We start from the raw sequence: 19,261 nt of genomic DNA on the forward strand, positions 1-19,261 counted from the left end.
CAGATATCAGGGTGGTTGAAGTCCCCCATGACCAGGGCTTGAGAATGTGAGGCTGCTCCTATCTGCTTACAGAGGGCCTCATCTGCTTGGTCTCCCTGGTCTGACGGCCTGTAGCAGACCCCACTGTAACATCCCCTTTCCCTGCTATCCTGACCCATAAACTCTCAGTTAGCTCCTCATCTATCCCCAGGTAAAGCTCCATACACCCCAGCTGGTTGTTGACTTAGAGGGCAATACCCCCTCCTTGTCTCTCCTGCCTGTCCTTCCTGAAGAACCTGTATCCTTTCACTCAAAAGCTCCAGTCATGGTATCCTTACCATCCCTGTGATGCCAATCAGGTCGTATCCCTGCAGGCAGGCACACATCTCCAACTCCTCTTGTTTATTCCCCATGCTATGTGCATTGGCATAGAGGCATTTAAGTTGGGCCCCCAGTGAAGCTGACTTACTGGCGGGAGCAGCTGGAATTCCACTGTGGTGCTCATCAGGCATGCTCCCCCTGGGGTTATTGTTAGAAGGGCCAGTTACATCCCCTTCCCCCTTCCAATAGCTATGCTCACTTCTACCTCTACTTCCTCCTTGCTTGCTCTCAAAGAGCAACCAGAGGATAGAAGAGCTCTGTCCTGCCAGGGAACTAACACAAAAGCCAAAGTTAGTAAATCACTGTGCACATGATGACAGCAAATGGCAAAGGCCAATCCTATGTATCACTATAAAAAATAACATTAATTGGGATGCTTTGCAATTTCCTGTACAACCCATAATTAGGTTAGATAAGAAACTAGCAGTGTCTAAGTGCTATAAATGTCTAAATTAAGTTATTTTGAAAGTGCTTGGCACTTTGACATTTGAGAGTTCAGAGTAATTGGGGTATTGAAATAAAATTGCTTCTGTTATTTAAAAGGTCATTATCTTCTTTGGGTAAATATATGAAGACTATTTTCCACTCTACTGAGCCGTTCTATCTGGTACAATTAGACCTGCTTGAGTAGATTTCTAGTGGGCCTCCTCCCACTTATCACAGTCCCAGCACTGCCACAGGGAAGGGCCTGTAAATATACAGCCCAAATATGGAGTATGTATTCCGCTCATAATTGGGTTCTGAAGAGCGAAGAGCTGCCCAGAGCTTCAAAGAGACACCCACCATGAACACCACAGGCTGCTACACCCAGCAAGGTGGCAACTGAGTCCTTACACAAACTAAGTCAACAAATGCAGTGTTACAGGCAGAAACCAGCCTGCCAGGCAAAGGCTTTGGAGCAAATCAGGATTTCACCTTTCCAACCAAGTTACCTTATAGTCTGGCAGCAAGTCTGGTGATTTCAGTAACACTACTGGAATCCCTTGTTTACAACATACGTGGTCCCACTGTCATAAGATATGTCTTTTGCTGGCTTACCAGCTCTGGTGCTCTGCAACAGTGACAGTTAAAGATGGGAACATAAATGACTACACCTTGACTGCATTGTATTTTGGTTAGTCCAGTGATGTCAGTAAAATAAGAGGACACAAACACATAAGACATTGTCAGAAGAGTCTGGACTTGTTACTGTGTCTCTACTGGAGATTGCCATAGCCAGGAGACCCTGAGGAATGGTCTGAGCACAGGAGTGGCCAAAGAGCACCCTCGCTGTTCATTCCAGTGGCTTAATCCCTGTGCTTTCCCCATGGGAGCTGAGCATCCCACCAAAACTGAAGTAGCTATGGGAGCAGGACTTCATTGTCCCTCCTGGCCAGGGAACAGATGTACAAGAGAGAAGCAAAGTCCTTAGAGCCTCCTGCCCAAACTGAACAAGGAGACAATTTCTGACCTGAAACAGGGAAAGTTCCCATGCTGCTGTTGCAGCCACCCACACAGAGACAGCTTCTCCCACATCAGCTCCAGCCACCCAGCCAGCACACTCACCATTGCTCCCTCAGTGACTACCCTACACCAACAACTCTCCACATGCATAGGATTGCAGAATCACAGAATCACAGAATATTAGGGATTGGAAGGGACCTCGAAAGATCATCTAGTCCAATCCCCCTGCCGGAGCAGGAACCTAAATGAGATCACACAGGAAGGGGGCCAGGTGGGTTTTGAATGTCTCCAGAGAAGGAGGCTCCACAACCTCCCCGGGCAGCCTGTTCCAGTGCTCTGGCACCCTCACTGTAAAGAAGTTCCTTCTGAAAATGCAACACTTGAGTATGAACCACATTGAGTGATCACTGAACACAGGTGCAGCTGTCCCCATCACAAGGCCTACATTTGCTCAGTACTCATTACAGCAAATATTACTCATGGTCACCAAGATCCAAATGTTCTGCTGAAGGCTGCCTGGTTCTAGATACCAGGTTTCCATAAGACATTTAACTCCAGTGCAGCGAACAAGGGAGTTCCATTTTAAAAATATCACATGGCAAACTTCCAGGAGCCTCCTGACACTTGGGAAGAGCTCTGATCACAACCCGTCTGTAAGGCAAAAAGCATAGTGAAGGTTGTCATTCCTCCACCAGCCCTGTTCCCTCTCACACCTCCACACCAGCCTGTCAGACTTCAATGACAGTAATTGCTATGCACACGTCTAAAGACCGACACCAGTAATGTGTAAACTAGTCTGATTCCTAAGGATGCATGTGAACATAAGCAAACAAATCATTCTAGCTACCTGTCTCAGAGGTGCTTAGTACTGAGCAGGAGAAGACAATAGAGCTGGGATCAGGTCCAGAGCTTTTCTGGGCTTCTTTTTCAACTTCCTTGGGACGTCCCTCATGAAAGATAAGACATAAGTGCAACAGGCTGCATTTTCATGCAGAAGAGAGCACATTCAAAAAAATTGTTTTAGCTCATATGGTTCTCAGGTAACTTAACTTCTGACAGCCATAGAAAATCATGAATTAAATTATCTTCTTACGAACATTCTTGTAGCAAGCTTTGAGATCCCTGTATGAAAAGGACCTGGGAACAGCAGCACATGGTGAAAATCACAGGGGAATATTTCCTGTGGGAGTTACAGATCGGTTTGCATGGATTTCTCAAAAAAGGTTTGAGCAAATTCTTTTTTTATGAGGATGCAAAGGCCCTGCAGTGCACAGGCAGCTCTGCAAATATCGCTTCACTGGCATTTATTAGCCAAGAGAAAGCTACAGAAATCAGACAGTATTTAATGCTCACTAACATTTATAAGAGTTCTATTGCTGAACAAGAAGCAAGATGGTCTGTGCAATAACCAAATAAGTGTGATTAAGGCATTTTAGGGTTTATGGTCCTCAATCAAATTAAACTGATTTTTAGAGTCACATAAAGGTTGTGCTGTTCAACATTTCTCTTCTTGGTTTCTCCACAGGGCAGAGTTAAGACTGTGCCTTATTTATGCGTTTCTTATCCTAATGGGATTGGATTTCTTTCAAGGGTAATTCTCACCCTGAGCTACTTATCCCTTGCAAAAAGTTGGTTCTGAGATAATTACAATACTCTGGTGATGTTCTCACCGTGCCACTTAGAGTAACAATGGAGTTATGCTGAAAGTATTTGCTGTGGAATTGCTCTACTTGCTTAACTTTTCAAGCATATTCTAGATCTGCTACCCCAACATCCCATGTGGCCATTAGAGAATCAGTATCACTTCAAGATACCCACCAAGAAGGTACCACTACTGCCCCTGAGCTAGCACCAAGCCTTGCCTATGTGTCAGTGAGATCTACCTCCACACCTAGAGCTGTCAGAATTTCATGGATATTGATCATTTACCAAATACACAAGAAACTAACACAAATATAAATGTAGGTGCTTGTAAGAGGGCTGGTTTCACAGCTGATTTTTCAATCATATATTAGAAATTTCTAGCAAAAACCTCGTGTAACAGACTTGCCTGCAGAAAAATGACCAGGTAGCATCCTACCACTGTCACACACACTGGCTGTATTAGACCTAGGAAATTTCAGGACTGCAACATGCTTACATTTGTGCCTTAACTCTGCAAGCAGAGAGTGGTGTTTTTGGTACTTACAGTATGCATTTCTTTCCATGATGTACAACTCTGCAAAAAGACCCTCTAGAGCTAAAGAAGAAACCAAAACTTTCTCAGCCAAGCACCATTGTACAGCAAATAATTCCTAATCAGAATTTTCACCAGGAGGAAATTGTAACCCACTTCTATCCATTTACTTTTTATATTCTCCTAAATTAAAATGTTCTGATCATTAGAACAAGCCTGACTCAGGAAGACATTAATTCTTAACCTGCTGACTCACACATGCACTTTCTGGATTTGTTCTCTGTGATTCAAAACAGCAGCTGATGCACCTCACCCCTCTCTTGAAGGTATAAGAGAACCGCCTTTAGGCACAAGGAGATGAGCCTGTCAAATCCATTCATGGCTACTCTACAGCTGGCCTCTTCTTACATCAAACAAAGTCAGGTTGGTGTCTAGAGCATTGGAACCATCAGTGCTGCTGTCCAGGCTGCAAAGTAGGTGCCAGTGCCTGCTCTAGGAAAGAGAGTATCTGATATCCTTCAAATTCTCATAAAGTGTTAAGGAACTTGATTTTTCATACTTTCTCCATCTGCACTAGGGACACAAATAGCACTTAAATTTATTACCCTATGGCCTCAGCTTTCTTATACTACAAATACCCACTTCTACCTCGCAGGGTGATTGTGAAAGTAAATCCTGAAGTATGTCTCTCATACTGATATTCCAGAGAACATCAGTACAAGACCAGGAAAGAAGGCAGTGAAGGAAGAGAATGAAAGAATATGTTGACCAGCTGTGTCAGATCTTCATCCTCACCCTTTCCATGCATTTTGCCTGCCTTGAAAAAAAAAACAAGTCAGAGATTAGGAAACTAAAGATTGCAACATAACACATGTTCATAATGGGGCTGGATAAAGGCACCACTGTCAACCTAGGAATTCCTACCTTCCCTTTGCAAACAAAATAGCTTTTCAGAAGGCATGCATACATTTTCATGCAGATTCAAGGAAGGAGGAAGAGTAGGAACGGAGATATTAACATACCTGTATGTTAATAAGAACAAAGATATCACAACACTTAACATTTGTTTGAAGCCTCAGTATTTTCTGATCTCATGGTATCAAAATTAGAATATGTTAATTTTATTAAGCTACATTGCTCTTTGGCATAATCAAGGCAGTTTTACTTACTAGCTATTATTTTTGAAATACAATGTATCATGCCAAATTCAGCATCTAAAATAACATTTAAAATATAAAAGTTTCCCCAGGACAAATACTGCAAAGTGTCGCTGTCTGTGTGCTTGTCTGTCAGTGTATCTCACAACTTTGGAGTCCATTCCCTAATTTCAGTCAGAGCTGACTGCAGGTCAGTCCAACAACTCCTTTGAGATTCAGTCCCCAACCACAGGCTTCCAGTTTCTCTGATTCTTTCAGGCTGTGAAGGGTAATTTTCTCTCCATCCAAAAGGCTGAAAATACATGAGTTCTTGGGTATTTCTTCCTACCCATCCACAGACCAGCAGTAGACTCTTCCCCAGTCATCACCAACTAAGAACTTGGAGGAATTTCTTGACAAAGAAAGAAAAAGAGAAAAATGTTTAAGAACACAATGCAAAGAGGATCAAAGCTTTCTCCTGTTTGTGTAGCAATTAGGAGGATGCAACATTCAGGGGAATGGGTTAATGTTACTGTTAAATTTGAAGAACAATGACATAGAGTAGACAAAGATTTGAACTTCAAAGACTGAACTTAGAATTGCATCCAAAGTTTACTGGAGTTCAGTGGATTAGTTGTGGACAATCTAACCAGATGAGAAGCTCTCACCCTTCTCTGAAACTGAATGAAACATGAATGTTAAATAATCTGCTGGCTATATTCAGAATTCAGACTTGTTAGCACATAATGTCATGGCTTCAGTCACTGAAATCTCTGCTGCATGCAGTGCCTCCAACACTAGTGAAACTAACACTCCCCCCCAACTTTCCTACCTTCAATGCCTATAAACATCACCGTCACTAAGTGCTCTAATTCTGAGCATGCAGAATATAGGAATCATTTTAGCAACTATCAAAAAGCCAACACTTTTGGAGAGAAAGAGAGCAACTGTTTTACAATACACTGAAATATCCTGGAGTAGGAAATAACAACAAATATTACAGACAGATGAAACTGCAGGAGGGGGATTGAGTAAACCAAAATACTGCTGGCTGTGCAAACTGAGTGGAATTTAACAACAAAGTTGTCCTTTGGCCAAAAACTTCCTGTTTACATTTTAAGGAGACAGCACCTCCTTAAAAAAGAAGAGAAAAAAAGAAACTCCTAGGATGGCGTCTTTCCTATGATGCAGAGACAGTGTAGCAGCTAGTGATCTCTACAGCTATTCTGGCTGAAAACTGTTATTTCTCCTTGGTTGTCCCTTATTTGACCATCGACTATCCCAACATCCTTCCTTTCATACTGTTAGCCAGGTCAGCTCCCAGAGTGACTGCATTTGGCTAAGACAGCATGATTCAACTGAGATTTAAAACAAAACAAAACAGCCAACAAAAAAATTCCCAAAACCAACAAAACCTGAAACCTCAGAATAAAATAAACTCCCCGTGGAACTAGGGCAGAGCAGTTGAAATCCTCTAGCTGGCACGGTGCCCTCTGCAGGCCACCGGCTGCAGTAGAAAGAAAACTACAGTACCTGGATACAGCCAGCGCTGTCACGGCTGGGCTGGTCTTACTTGGCTTTCCAGTCAAGGCAAGGCTCGGATTCAGTTCCCGACAGAGAACAAGATGTTTTCCACACTTGTTACCTGTTGTGTGGGTTAAAAATAAATATTTAGAAAGTGTCTGGGGGCAGCATGGATGGGATTGTTATTATTTATGGTCAGCAAGTTGTTAAGTTGCGAACAAATATATTTAATCTCAGTCTGCGCTGTTGCAAAATAGGCCCATCCCAATTTAATTTGTGGCTATGATAGTTACATGTGCTGACGTGCGGCTGTATCAATTGTGTGCTAAATTGGATTTGTGTATTATTGCTTTCTAAATTGCATGCCTAGTTCAGCAAAATTGTTCATCAGTTTTCACTGGCTCTATACTTAATAAGATGCCCCACAATACTTTGCTGCCAGGATATAATACAGCCCATAATTGCCTAGTAAAAAGAAATTACATAAAGTCTTGGTATTATCAACTTATCTAAATCTGCTCATAACAGAACCAATAATTAAATGCTGAGAACCTTTCACGTACACACACATACGTAGACACACACCTAACAACATAACTCAATCATAGTCTACTTTGGTCTTTTTAATGACTGTGTTTTGTATTAATTTTATTTCCTTTAATGCATGGAATGACATGTGGGAATATTTGTCCATTTAAAATAATTCTGAAGTCATCTGAATAGTTTAAGGGAGCACGTCACTGCTTTAATTACACCTCTCAACTCTTTAATAAAGAATGCTGTCACTGTATGTATCTGAGAACAGGTGTGTGTGTCTACACATCACCAGATGCCTGGTCAATGCTTCTCTTATGATCCTCTCTGAAAAAGGCAAAACCAGGAGTATTCTACAATGCTCCCACGGGCAGCTTTTAAGTCCTGGTTTGGAGAACGGTTTAAGATACAAATTTTTAAAATAGCTAAAATCTCGGTTCGCTCAAAGACATTCCTATGCAATTGTACCTGAGTAAATAGGACATGGAAATAAATGCCACAGGAAGTTATGGGCAAGAATTTAGGAAATTCTTAAAACAAATTGGATGTTTCTACATGCAAAAATAATCTGCAAAATGACTACATAATACTACAAAGGTTTTGAAAGGAATGATAAGTCTTTTGCTTTGATTTACAGCAATCTGATTAGAGACCACAATGAAACCAAATACATGGCTACCACAGTCAGACTATTTAACATCTGGCATCTCTGGTGTTCTTCCACCTTCCATAGAAGAATCTAGCTTTAGCTACTCTTGGATTCATGACAAAAGGTAGGATGAGCATCTGGTTTGGCATTTCCAATATGCCTCTGTATGTATAAATACTTTCACATAGCGATCTAAGTAATGTAGATGCTGAGTTCCATGAACAACACATCTGAAGACCTCGGTGGTAATGCCCAATTACTATAGAATATCTTTTTATGCAGATGTCACATCTATAGCTCTATATTTATGCAAATTGTGTGCCTAAAATTGAAGTAATAGAGAATGTCTGTAATGAGGATCACAGCAAATAAGTGGCATCAATTATACATACTAACACCACAATTCCTTTCTCTTATAAAATGTGCTGTGAAGAGAAGCAAGCTGTGCTATTTAGGATGTGCCTTTAAAGCTCTTTGGCAGGCTTCAGCTCCTATATTTGTTGGAACAGAGAAGTGAGCTGGAGATGCTTTTAATACCAATCAGCACCATAGCCCCATCATCTTATTAACCTCAGCTCTGTGAGAACTCCAGGGTATCAGCTTCAGTTTGGCACAGCTTTGAACAAGCAGCTCCATGCACTAGGGCCTGCTGCTGGCCTCCCACCAGTTTGAAGGGCCTCTGACCTCATTTAAGGTGGCAAAGACAACAAATTTCTCTGTTCCATCCCAGTGCAGGATCTGGCACTGCCCACTCTGACGCTGTGCCAGAGTACTTTGGTACAGGACATCAGCAGAGGTGCCAAGGGAATGGGCTTTATGGAGCCTTGGTAGTTCATTAGTTTCGGAGGTTTATGCAGAAAGATGGTCTATCAAGCTTGACAGAACCCATGACAGAGCCTATGAAGAAGTTTTCATCTTCATCCAGGCAGGATGTGCCCTTGAGACTGATGGTTCAGGGGTGCTCTCTGTCTCTAAGTTCGGGCAGTGACTACCCACTACTGCTGCTGGTTACAGTGACACGGCACCAGTTTCATTCACCATCTCCCCTTCACACCACTGTACTCACACACCCTCTTCTTCCTCACAACCAAACAAGGTCCGCAGCACACAGTCACACTGCAGTTCACAGCCCACCCTGTTGTCATACCAGTCTTGCCTGGCTCTTCCATCATGCCTTTCTGGGCTCTTGGTCCAGCAGCTTGGTCTGGGTTATTGGTGTATTCAGTCTTCCACAGCTGTGCCAGCAAGGAGGTAAAATGGAAAAAGCGTGGATTATAACAATGCAACAAGAGAGAGATGTGGGTGCCTGCTTCCTAGCAAGGTGCAGAAACTGGACTTCTAACATCAGAATAGGATTTTGCAGTTGTCTCTCCCTCTGCCACTGTGCTGCCGGGCATTACACTGGAGAAATGTATGCAGGGAGCTGGTGGGGTTGTGAGGCTGACATGCCAATGAGGATCCCAGTAACCCAGGAAGCTCTCCCACCAGACTGGAGGCAGAACCAGCAGTGAATTGCTGCTCCTGAGAAAGTATGACTCAATAAACTAAGCTGTGAACCAACTCTCAGAAGCAAGACTCAAACATATTTCTGATAGCAAATATAAATTTTGCTTTCAAAACCACATCAGAATGAAAAACACATTTTCAAAACTCTTCCTGAATGGCAAAACCTCCCCCATTCAGGAGGCTAAAAGTTGATAGGAAGCAAATATTTTACTTTGATTTCCAACTTGTGCCCTGTGTTGCCCTGCTAAGAAAGTGCCATGGGCTTTTATCGGGTCTGTTCCTCCATGTAGGATGGGATGGGACAAACTTCTGCCTCTGGTCTACAATGAATCAGGATTCCCTTCCCTCTCTCCCATCCACCTACCCTCACCACTCCATCTGTGCTTCCTGTGATGATGATGCTGCGTGTGTCCCAGTCCATCACTTCAGCAAAACAGCAGCAAACAACATGGCTTTTGGGGCTGGAGGTGGTGTTAATGCTTGCAAGAAGTTGGCCATTGACTGTCCATAGATAAAGGTAAGATCCAGCACAAGAGATAATATCACCCTGTAACAAAGCAAGAGGCAATATTTAAAAATCCTACACTCATCCTCCTCACAAGTCTTAAGTGCTCATTATAAATTACAGAGTTGGTCTGACTTAAATTCTGACCTTTGTTTTCCTTCCGGGCAGGATGACATAAACCAGAGAAAGTAAAAATGTCATTCTTTCTCAAGAAAAATTGTGACATCTTTACATCATAGAAACCCAAAATAACTTCTCAGATTTAGCAAGATAATGCAGAAACAAAGGAGTTTTTTGCATTTTTTTAAATGAAAACATATCTTTAAATGTTCCCTTTCTATTTTCCAGAAAATCCAGGCTTCTAGTAAAAAAGTAGACTGACCTAGCTACTGTCAGGGACAGGGACTGTGCACAGGTGGTGCCTAGCACAGGTTCTGGGACAGGACTAGTGCTCTTTTAAGTTTTACAAATAAGCATTCTCTTAAACAAGGACACGTGTTCACCGGCTCAACCACCGAAGCCTTTAGTGATTTCACAATCCTCCTCTGCCCCTCACAGGGAGCTTAATGTCATCGCATTTTTAGACTGTGTTTTGCATTTGACCAATGACCAGCTCAGCTTTCAGTGAGCTGCACTTCCAATGCAGAAAACATCTTTTGGAACTGAATCTCTCCTCTCCCTTCCATGCACGGTCAGAGTCTTACCACAATCTGCAGGTAAGGAGTAAACACACAGGTAATCCCTTAGCGGCAAGAAACACACAGAACTAAGAGTCAATGCTGCAATTTTAAGTGATCTTACCAAAAGTGCATTTTGATCAAGTTACTAATTGAAATTCCACCTAACCTTCCCACCTTTGATGCACTAAGAACCAGTTAAATAGAAGATCATCAGCAAAGTCATCTGATTCTGGCAAAGGCCAGTGTGCCCTTAAATTAGCAGCATGCATCTGGTTTAGATCAACTAACACTGCACTTCACCCCTGCCTGATTTGGGGCCGAGGCTGCTCACACTGTAGGGCAGAATTCTGAAGATAAAACAAGGATAGTGTGTTCGAAACAGAGTTGCCAATAATTAAAGAGATTAAATTTCAGCTACTTTATCTGCATGAGAGTACATAATGTCCAGGCATTTGGTAATGATCTACAGTGTTTTACAGGTCTAGATCAGGGATTTAAAACTAACTGAAATCATTAGTTACTGCAAGCTTTTACAATCCTCCTTAGCTTATAAACTTTTTGGGACAGCCTTTTTATTTTGTTTCTACGTGACACAAACATCATGAGGTTACGATCTATAAATGGAGCATCTGTGGTTCAGAAATCTGTCTCCTTCAAAACTTTTCTTCAAAACATTCTGAATTTTCCAGAAAAAAGTCTTGTTATCAAAAATGTAATTTTGTGTCAATCAAAATATTTAATTTAGCACAACAGAAGTATTTTGTTTCTATATTCATGTTACTGTATGTCTGTGTATATATATATATATATATGGTCTGCTGAAGCCACTGGCCATTGTACACTAACTAGGACCCATGAGGCTGGGAGCTGAGCTGGCACTGAACAGATCACTTCATTCTCATCCTCAGTTACTAGCAATCTGACTGCATGGTTAAAAAAGCTGTGATACTAGATCACTATGTTTGCACAGACTAAGTAGAGAAAGCCTGCCTGGTTTACTGCTATGAACTCAATTTTGCCTTGCTTGGTACAAGTTTTGGTACTGGATCCAATCTTGAATTGCTTGAGCAGCTGGAATCCTGAAATCTAATATATTATCAGAGACAGAAAATACAAATGTACAAACAACATCTTTGGGAGGTAGAAGGTTGGAAAAAATCTCATACAGAGTGTTTACAGTAAAATCCAATACAGAGTATTTTCCTGTCAACATGCATGCAATTCTAGCCAGGCACAGACCACAGCAGACCTATTCCCATGGCTATCAAGGGCCCCTCCCACACCTGAGAGTAGAAGGGAAAGCAAAAAGCCAACACTGTCACTGCAAAGGTGTAAGGAAGTTGTCAGCTGAGGCAGCAGACTGAGGTCTAACATGTCTCAGCTGACATGGCTCTGCTGCATGGATGTCAGGAGAAATTAATGAAATAATGGAGGCAATTTGGTTGTGGGAGAGCCAAATCTAGGAGCTACTAGGGTAATACTTCATGCTCTGTAAACTGAAAGTTGTTTAATCCTGCTATCTACCCATCCAAAGATGCTTCTACTTAGCTACTCAAAGATGTTGCTTTTAGTGCTCGCCTCTCATCATTAAGAACACTATTAGCAATCTCTGTAGAAAGAAAAAAAAATCAATGTATCAGACTCTCAGGATGTTTTTATGTTGGGAAGAGCACCCATTAAATTATCATGAAATGTTCATGGATACATCAGAAGAAAGATGACAAATTAAGATCTTACTGTTGAATTGTTGATGGCAACAGAACAGAGGCTTGCCCTGTGGGCAGGAAGCTGGTTTATGTACGTCAGCTGGTTCAGGTCCCAAATGATGCAGGTTCTGTCATCAGATCCACTCACGAAAATGCTGTAGGTCACAGATGCAGCAAGGCAGGTCACTGCCTCAGTGTGCCCATACAAAGCCTGGTATGGGGAAAAAGCAACCAACAAACCACAGTAGAGGGTGGCTGATTTACTAGGGAACCATAGTCCTACTGTCCTTTGCTTAGTAACAACAAGCAATCTACTCATTCTTTGGACAACTGAAAAAGGGAATGAGGGGGAAATCCCAAAGGATCTTACAGAAGCATATTTGTCCTCAACTTGTGGTTGAGGGAAGTTGAGTCTCCAAGAGATTAAATTATTTGCCCCAAGCTGCCTACAGGGCAGCATTTTAGACACTACAACAGCCTTTTTTGGTCAGCAAAAACCCATCACTTTTCACTTCACTCCATGCAGTTTTAAGTAAAATTTATGCTTAGAAATAATAATTTCTCAATATTTTTTTTTAAAAAAAGAAACAAAACTTATCAGGGTGTATTTCAGTGACCTTCAGTCTTTCTGTTTTTCTGAACAAGTACTAATATTTTTCCAATTTTAGTTAAGAAGAAAAACAGCATTTGGGGATAATTTTTGCATCAAGCCATATATGAATTCCTTTCTCTTTCATCATAAACAAACATACTTTTTTTGTTTGGTTGTTTTTTTAATAGCTTCTAGAGATGTAAAGAGTACCCAGTTTAATTTAGCCTTAAGTAGTTTCATAAAGAAGACTACATTTTAGGCAATTTAATAGCACAGATAGAAATCATAGATAGAAGTATACTGACAACAACTGTTTAATGCAGCATTCTCAAATGGCAGCAGTATACATTTCTGCTGTGTAACCACCAATGACAGTAAAGCCTGTAGGGCAACAGAGAAAAAGCCCTTCACAGCTTTCCTAAAAAGCCTTTCAGGGCTCAATTTTTAGCTGCCTTACTGTGAAAAATCAGACCCACTAATTTTAATGTTGGTTTTAACAGTAAATGCATATTCCCTGCTGGCTTTCTCCACATGACACAATTAGCACATCTTCAGGGTCTGTCTCAGTTCAGCATGGAGCAGGAGAGCCACATGTCCCAGATGATTTTTGCAAACACATCTCATACTCTTTTCCAGCCTGTAACTGTGAGACTGAACTCTTGCTGGCTAACATGTGCTGCCACTTGCCAAGGTTACTAGGACAACAGTATTCAAACATTAATCCACTGGTGAAGAAGCTGAGCTGCAGCAGGCTATGTACTACTGAAGGTGACCTGCAACTGCGAGGGATTAATTTCAGTTTGTGATTTATTCCATTCACAAAAACTATCAAATAAAAATACTGGCACAAAATGAGGTCTCCTACAGTGGTTTTCAGAGGTCAGAAACACTCTCAAGTGAGCATAGAAAAGAAAGCTCAGTAATAGCTTTGGATTAGCTGTAGAACAGTCTCTTTATGAAGGACTGGGCATAACCCAGTGCCTGTGCTTGAGAACTGCACAAGACCTCTGTAAAATGGGCTGGGAAAAGGCAGGTCCAAGGGCTTTCAAAGCACAAAAGAAAATGTACCTAATGTGACAGTATCTAAACTGCCAAGTCAAACCAGGCCAAGCTCCTGCACAAGTTTTAATTTTTATTTTTTTCTTTTTTTTTTCTTTGTTTTTGGTTTTGTTGTTGTTGTTTTTTTTAAACCCAGAAAGATCCTAGCTGGCAGTGAAGTGCTTTAAATACAAGCTGAGTGTGGAAGGGAGGATTAGACCTGAGCCCAGTTACAATCTCAGCTTCAATCCACCAGCGTCTCAATCCATATTAACACAGAAACAGTTGCATGCTTTTAGCTCTCTACCATCCTCTCATTATTGCTCTGCAAAGACTGATAGGTTTTCCCTTAATGAGAAATATCCCACAGCATATCTGCAGAAAGAGCTGTGAGGACTATCTCCAGAGTAAATTCACAAATATCAAGACAAAAAAGACGACCAGCTTCACTGGAGGAATGCTTAATCCATGAAAACTTAAACCAAGTTTGACCATCCAACTTAACTGGTCGATGTGGACACAGACACTTCACTCCTATGCTCAACACCTCCCTGAGAGGTCTGTGTGGCAAACAGCACAGCTTGCCCAGATGCTTCTCCCAGTCTAGTGCTTCATTTTTCCAAGAAATTCGGGAGGCTGGATTGCATGGATCGCTCTGCTCATGAACACTGAGGGAACTGGTAAATTGCATGGATCAATACTGAGGCTTTTATGCTCAATCTTTAGAGTTCCACAAAACTGTGGAAGCAGTCCCTGCCAGAGAGGGAAAAGTGACTTTTTCTGCTGAAATATAGTTTCTGTACTTTACTACATTCCAAACCAGAATGTGTTAGTCCCATGAGACAGCTGGTAAGTGAATAGCATCCACTTTATAGCACATCAGCTTTACTTAAGCAAAGCTCACTCTCTCGGGAAAGATGATACAATTTTTTTGTTCAGCAGAAAAAGCAGCCACCATGAAACAGTGAATTACATGAAAGCAGCAAGTAATTCACTGGAAGTCATTTAGAACCATAGTTTAAATTTACATCTATACCAGACAGTCATCAAAAAAAGCCTCTGCTAGCAAAGAGAAGGAAAAATATAGAATTTGTCATTGCATGATCTCATGCCACTTTGTGGACTTTGGGTAATGTGGGTAATACCAGATTAATCACAGCAGAACACAAAAGCAAAGCCAATTTTAGATTGTTAAAGAGAAAGGCATTATACTGGAGATAAAAGACAGCCTCTTCAAGTAGTTGCCTGAAACCCAAACTGATCCCCTGACTGGTGTCATTTTGATGTTGGTGAAGATCACTGCTTATCCTTTTCTCTGCTGCTATTTCTTCCACTTCCATGTCCACATCCTGGTTTGGAATAACTAGCTAGATTAAAAGTTCATCACTGAAGATCTTGTCTCATATTTCTGGCTTCTTCTCAAGCAGAAAACAATATAAACCTCAGAGACTGCTCTAACCACAGTTTTCCCCCTAATTTCAACACACAGAATTTCAGATAAATGAAGATCTAAGTATTTCTCTGGCATCCCCAAAGACATTGAAGTTTTCACATAATTTAATGGCAAATAAAATATGTTTTGGCTCAGGGTATGGAAAACACTGAAATATCTGAATATGCCTCCAGAGCAAATGAACAGAAGCAGCTTCTAACGCTTGTAGACCTTGCTGATCAGTGAACACTTTATTAGTTCACCTAAAGTAGCAGAATGTTTTCTCTCTTGATTTCTTAGGGAAAAAGGGCCTGATGCTGCCTTTCGGATATGATAGAGGTGTACTGTAGCTTTACTTGTAAAGCTGAGAAATCACCATGGCTGAACTGCACAAATCTTACATGAGAATTCGGTTTTGTAAATGAAACAGCATTTATACAACTGTTTGATGACTATAGATGAGCTCCAAATCAACAGCCACTAAAGGACTTTTGACAGTGAGAACACAAGCTATATCATTCTTATTGGATGCATCCCTGCCTCATGGACTGACAGACAAACCTTTTAAGTTCTGAATTCAGCTTGAGAGAAAAAAATCAAGAACTTTGCCTTGCTGAGGTTTCCTCTTCATCAGCTAAGTTGGTAGGGTGTTTTGGAGATCCTGTCCATTGCTGTAGCAGCCCAAAAAGAACTATAAGCTTTTTCAAGTGATACTGGGTTTTGAAAATAATGCAAGGGTTGGCTTCATTTCAAGCGAGGAGAGCATATGCCTTATCTTCACTGCTTCTTTGATCATGATAAACTTTGGAAATGCTACCAAAGATGAAAAAAACCCAACCCAGAGTTCATAACTATAAAGCTGTGGGTATAAGGTGTATTATTAGCTCCTGACCTGATAACAGGCTGTCACATGATATTGTTGATTATTGGGGTTTTTTTCTGCCTTCTTGATTCACCCAAAGGTGTTTCCTCTGCCAGTCACCAGAAAAACTAATTGGTTTTCATTAAGTTTCTATAGCAAAAGAGCCACAGTACTGACCTGTCTCAAGTTTAGACATTTCACTTTGTCCTTGACCAAGGAAAGTTCCCAGACACACACAACTGAGCTTGTTCCAGATGTGATTATGGTAGTTGCTGAAGGACACACAGCGCAGAGGCACTTTCCCCAGTCTGCCATGCACTCAAATGTAGTCATGTTCTGTACAAGAAAGTAGCTTTAAATCCAATGTTCATCAGAACTGAGCCTCCATTTCTTCAAATCCAGGAAATAAAAGTTCATCTCAACCAGTCTGTATGCTCACAGCACAGTTGCAATAACATGTACAATGCATGGGCTACAGCTGCATGCAGCTGTGCCATCCTCTAGGGGCCAAACAGGAAGGCTGGACAAAGGTTAGTGTCTTGGAGACCTGAGTCCCAATCTGTTGTCCCAAAGACTTCCTACATAACTTCAGGCAAGCTCATTCTTCCACCATATAGTGACAGAATGCAGTCATTCAATGTAGATTAAAAAGAACACTCAGGCTGTGAAGGCCACTGCTAACAGAGCTAGTGTCAAGTTCTCCAACCCTCCTCGTACTTGGATTAAAAAGCCAAAAGCCAAAGCATTAAATTCCATTCTGTGCCAACAGTTCTGTTAGCAGCACCCAAACAAGCCTAAAGCAAGGTCAGGTCTATTACACTTCGCTACAATTAGTGCATAAACATCCTTCTGCTCACATTCTGCATTAGCTCTCTCCCACACAACAAGGACAACACTATGGTGCTAATGATTCTGGTGGAGCTGGATGGCATAGCTACAGAAACCATACCACAGACAGAACAAAACTTCATTTACTTACAAGGAGGACAAAAATTTCTTTTAAGCTTATGTCAAGAAGCACTGCTGACCCAGAGAGAACTCAAGCTGGACTCCCAACTACTTCTCATAGTGACTGCATAATGACACTCACTATGCTTAGTGTCACTAGGCTAAGTGACACCTTGACTTTTTAAGAGACAAAAAAGTAATTATACCTACAGCAGCACTATGAATTGCTAAGCACTGATTTTAAATGAAATCAATGAAGAAAACTCTCAATAATTTTATATAGTGAGCAGAAAGTAAAATACATCACATGGCTTTTTCACTTCCATTGACTGTGGGTATGTCTGTGAAAACATAATGAGGTGGCTTGCACAAATACCCAAGTCAGCATCTTGTTGAATAATGTATTTTGCTATTCTGGTACCCAAGCTAACTCAGATGTCTTTGTGTGTCATAATATTGTCCAAAACACATCCAAAAATTAGTGTATTTGTTGCAGAGGAAGAAACTGTATCTGTCAAGTGCCCTAACAAGCAGTGTGATGACATAGGTGGTTGATTTTTAACAGCAAAGAAGTATGAGTATTAACTTTCTACAGCAGAAGACATTATTATTTTGAATGAATGCACTGGGCTAAGCTTAGGAGCCAGAGGGGAATTGACAGATGGTCCTATCTTAATTCCAGCAGAAAGTTCTGCACAATGAAATTTCTAATCAGTGGCCAGAAGACCTTGCATTGTCCTTATAACCTACGAAACAGGGTTTCTCCTTCATTTTGATGAACAACACAGTCACTGGAAGGAAAACTTGAGATAATTTAGAAGGAAAATGCCACAACTTTCAGCAGTGTAAAATGACTTTGTACTCTGTTGGGCTATCCAACTTGAGATTTCTCAAGAAGCTTGACTGTGAGCTTGCCTGTACACCATCCTCTGAAATCAGCTCCCCAACAGACTCTGAAATGGGTGCCCAAACCAGTCAAAGACTGTAACATATCACTAGTTTTTAGAATACTTAGACTTTTTCTTATTTACCTTCTCAGACCCATAGTTTCCAAGGCAGCAGGTGAAGTCCTCAAATCCCCAGCAGAATGTTTTGCTCCAAAGAGGAGGAATCAACACTTTGTTTTTCTCAACAGCCAGAATGCCTTTCTCAGTATGAACAATGTGCCCAATAGCTCCCTTGGGATAGTCTGACAAGACAGAACATATTTAATTCTGTTGTTTTTAGAACACTTACGTTAACTTTCCTCCTTGCACAGCTTGTGTGGTGAGGCTGGCAAGTCCCACAACTGGGCTCAGTGCTGTGGCCAGGCCCACAGACAGAAATCCACTCTACAACTGAGATACCAGACAGAACGGTGGAAACACTTCTCTCCAATGGACCACATAAATCCATGCCGAGGCAGTGATGTGCTCCAAAGGAGGGGATTTAACAGCAGTGGCACTAAGCTCCTTTTCACTGACAGACTGCCTTGTGCCATGCACTACAGAGGATGGTGGGCATGTCATCAACAGCCTCTGCAGTACAGCAATGGGAGCCCACTGTGCCCACAAAGATGTGTGATGTAAAGAACACCACCCTGGGATGAAAAAGGAGACACACTGAAATTTTCCAGGCTTCTTCATGGTAAGAAAAGTAGCAAAATAAGAAAAAGATGAAGAAAAAGAAAAGATTTGAAGAATGAGAAGTGGGGAAAGACAGTATTTAGTTTTCTGTTGAGTATTAAAAAAAAAGAGAATGAGAATGGAAAACAGTGAGCATTATGTTTTAACTTAACATATTCAGAAAGTACAAGGAGAAAAGATTTAGGTGTCTTATAAAAAAAAATGTTCTCAACTCTACAAGAGAAGTTTTAAGATTTCTCCTGAGTATTTGAGTATTTTCAATGCCCACTCACAATACACACATACACACATTGGCAGAAGGGATCTTGATTGTACCAGTTCATAAAAAGCTGTGTGATTATTTTTATGCTCTTGAAAATCAGATTCACCCATCCAAGAACTCTGTACTTATTAGCTCAGAAAATGGAGCATGGCCCCTGCAGCACCTTTTATTGTAACTGGTGAGAGTTTCAGATTTTGCAGACTGCTCATAAAAGGAGGAAGAATTCCACTTGAGTGAAGGGACAGCACAGTCTCTCTTCCTGATGAACTTTTCCCTTGGGCAT

At 41.3% G+C, this 19,261-nt stretch overlaps 1 protein-coding gene across 1 annotated transcript; it reads right to left on the bottom strand.

Moving 5' to 3' along the window:
- Nucleotides 1-5,464: 5,464 nt before the first annotated feature.
- On the bottom strand, nucleotides 5,465-19,171 carry LOC104526104 (WD repeat- and FYVE domain-containing protein 4-like; the record flags this gene model as incomplete). The annotated part of the gene is made up of 8 exons (XM_010169465.2): nucleotides 19,142-19,171; nucleotides 18,123-18,280; nucleotides 16,321-16,479; nucleotides 12,251-12,430; nucleotides 9,693-9,875; nucleotides 8,970-9,057; nucleotides 6,649-6,760; nucleotides 5,465-5,527 (listed from the first exon to the last, which is right to left on the bottom strand). Coding segments are annotated over exons 3-8 (782 nt in total), but the record flags the coding sequence as incomplete, so codon positions are not given.
- Nucleotides 19,172-19,261: the final 90 nt, after the last annotated feature.

Source organism: Antrostomus carolinensis, unplaced genomic scaffold (assembly GCF_000700745.2).
Source record: "Antrostomus carolinensis isolate BGI_N321 unplaced genomic scaffold, ASM70074v2 scaffold18216, whole genome shotgun sequence".
NCBI classification, from domain to species: Eukaryota; Metazoa; Chordata; class Aves; order Caprimulgiformes; family Caprimulgidae; genus Antrostomus; species Antrostomus carolinensis.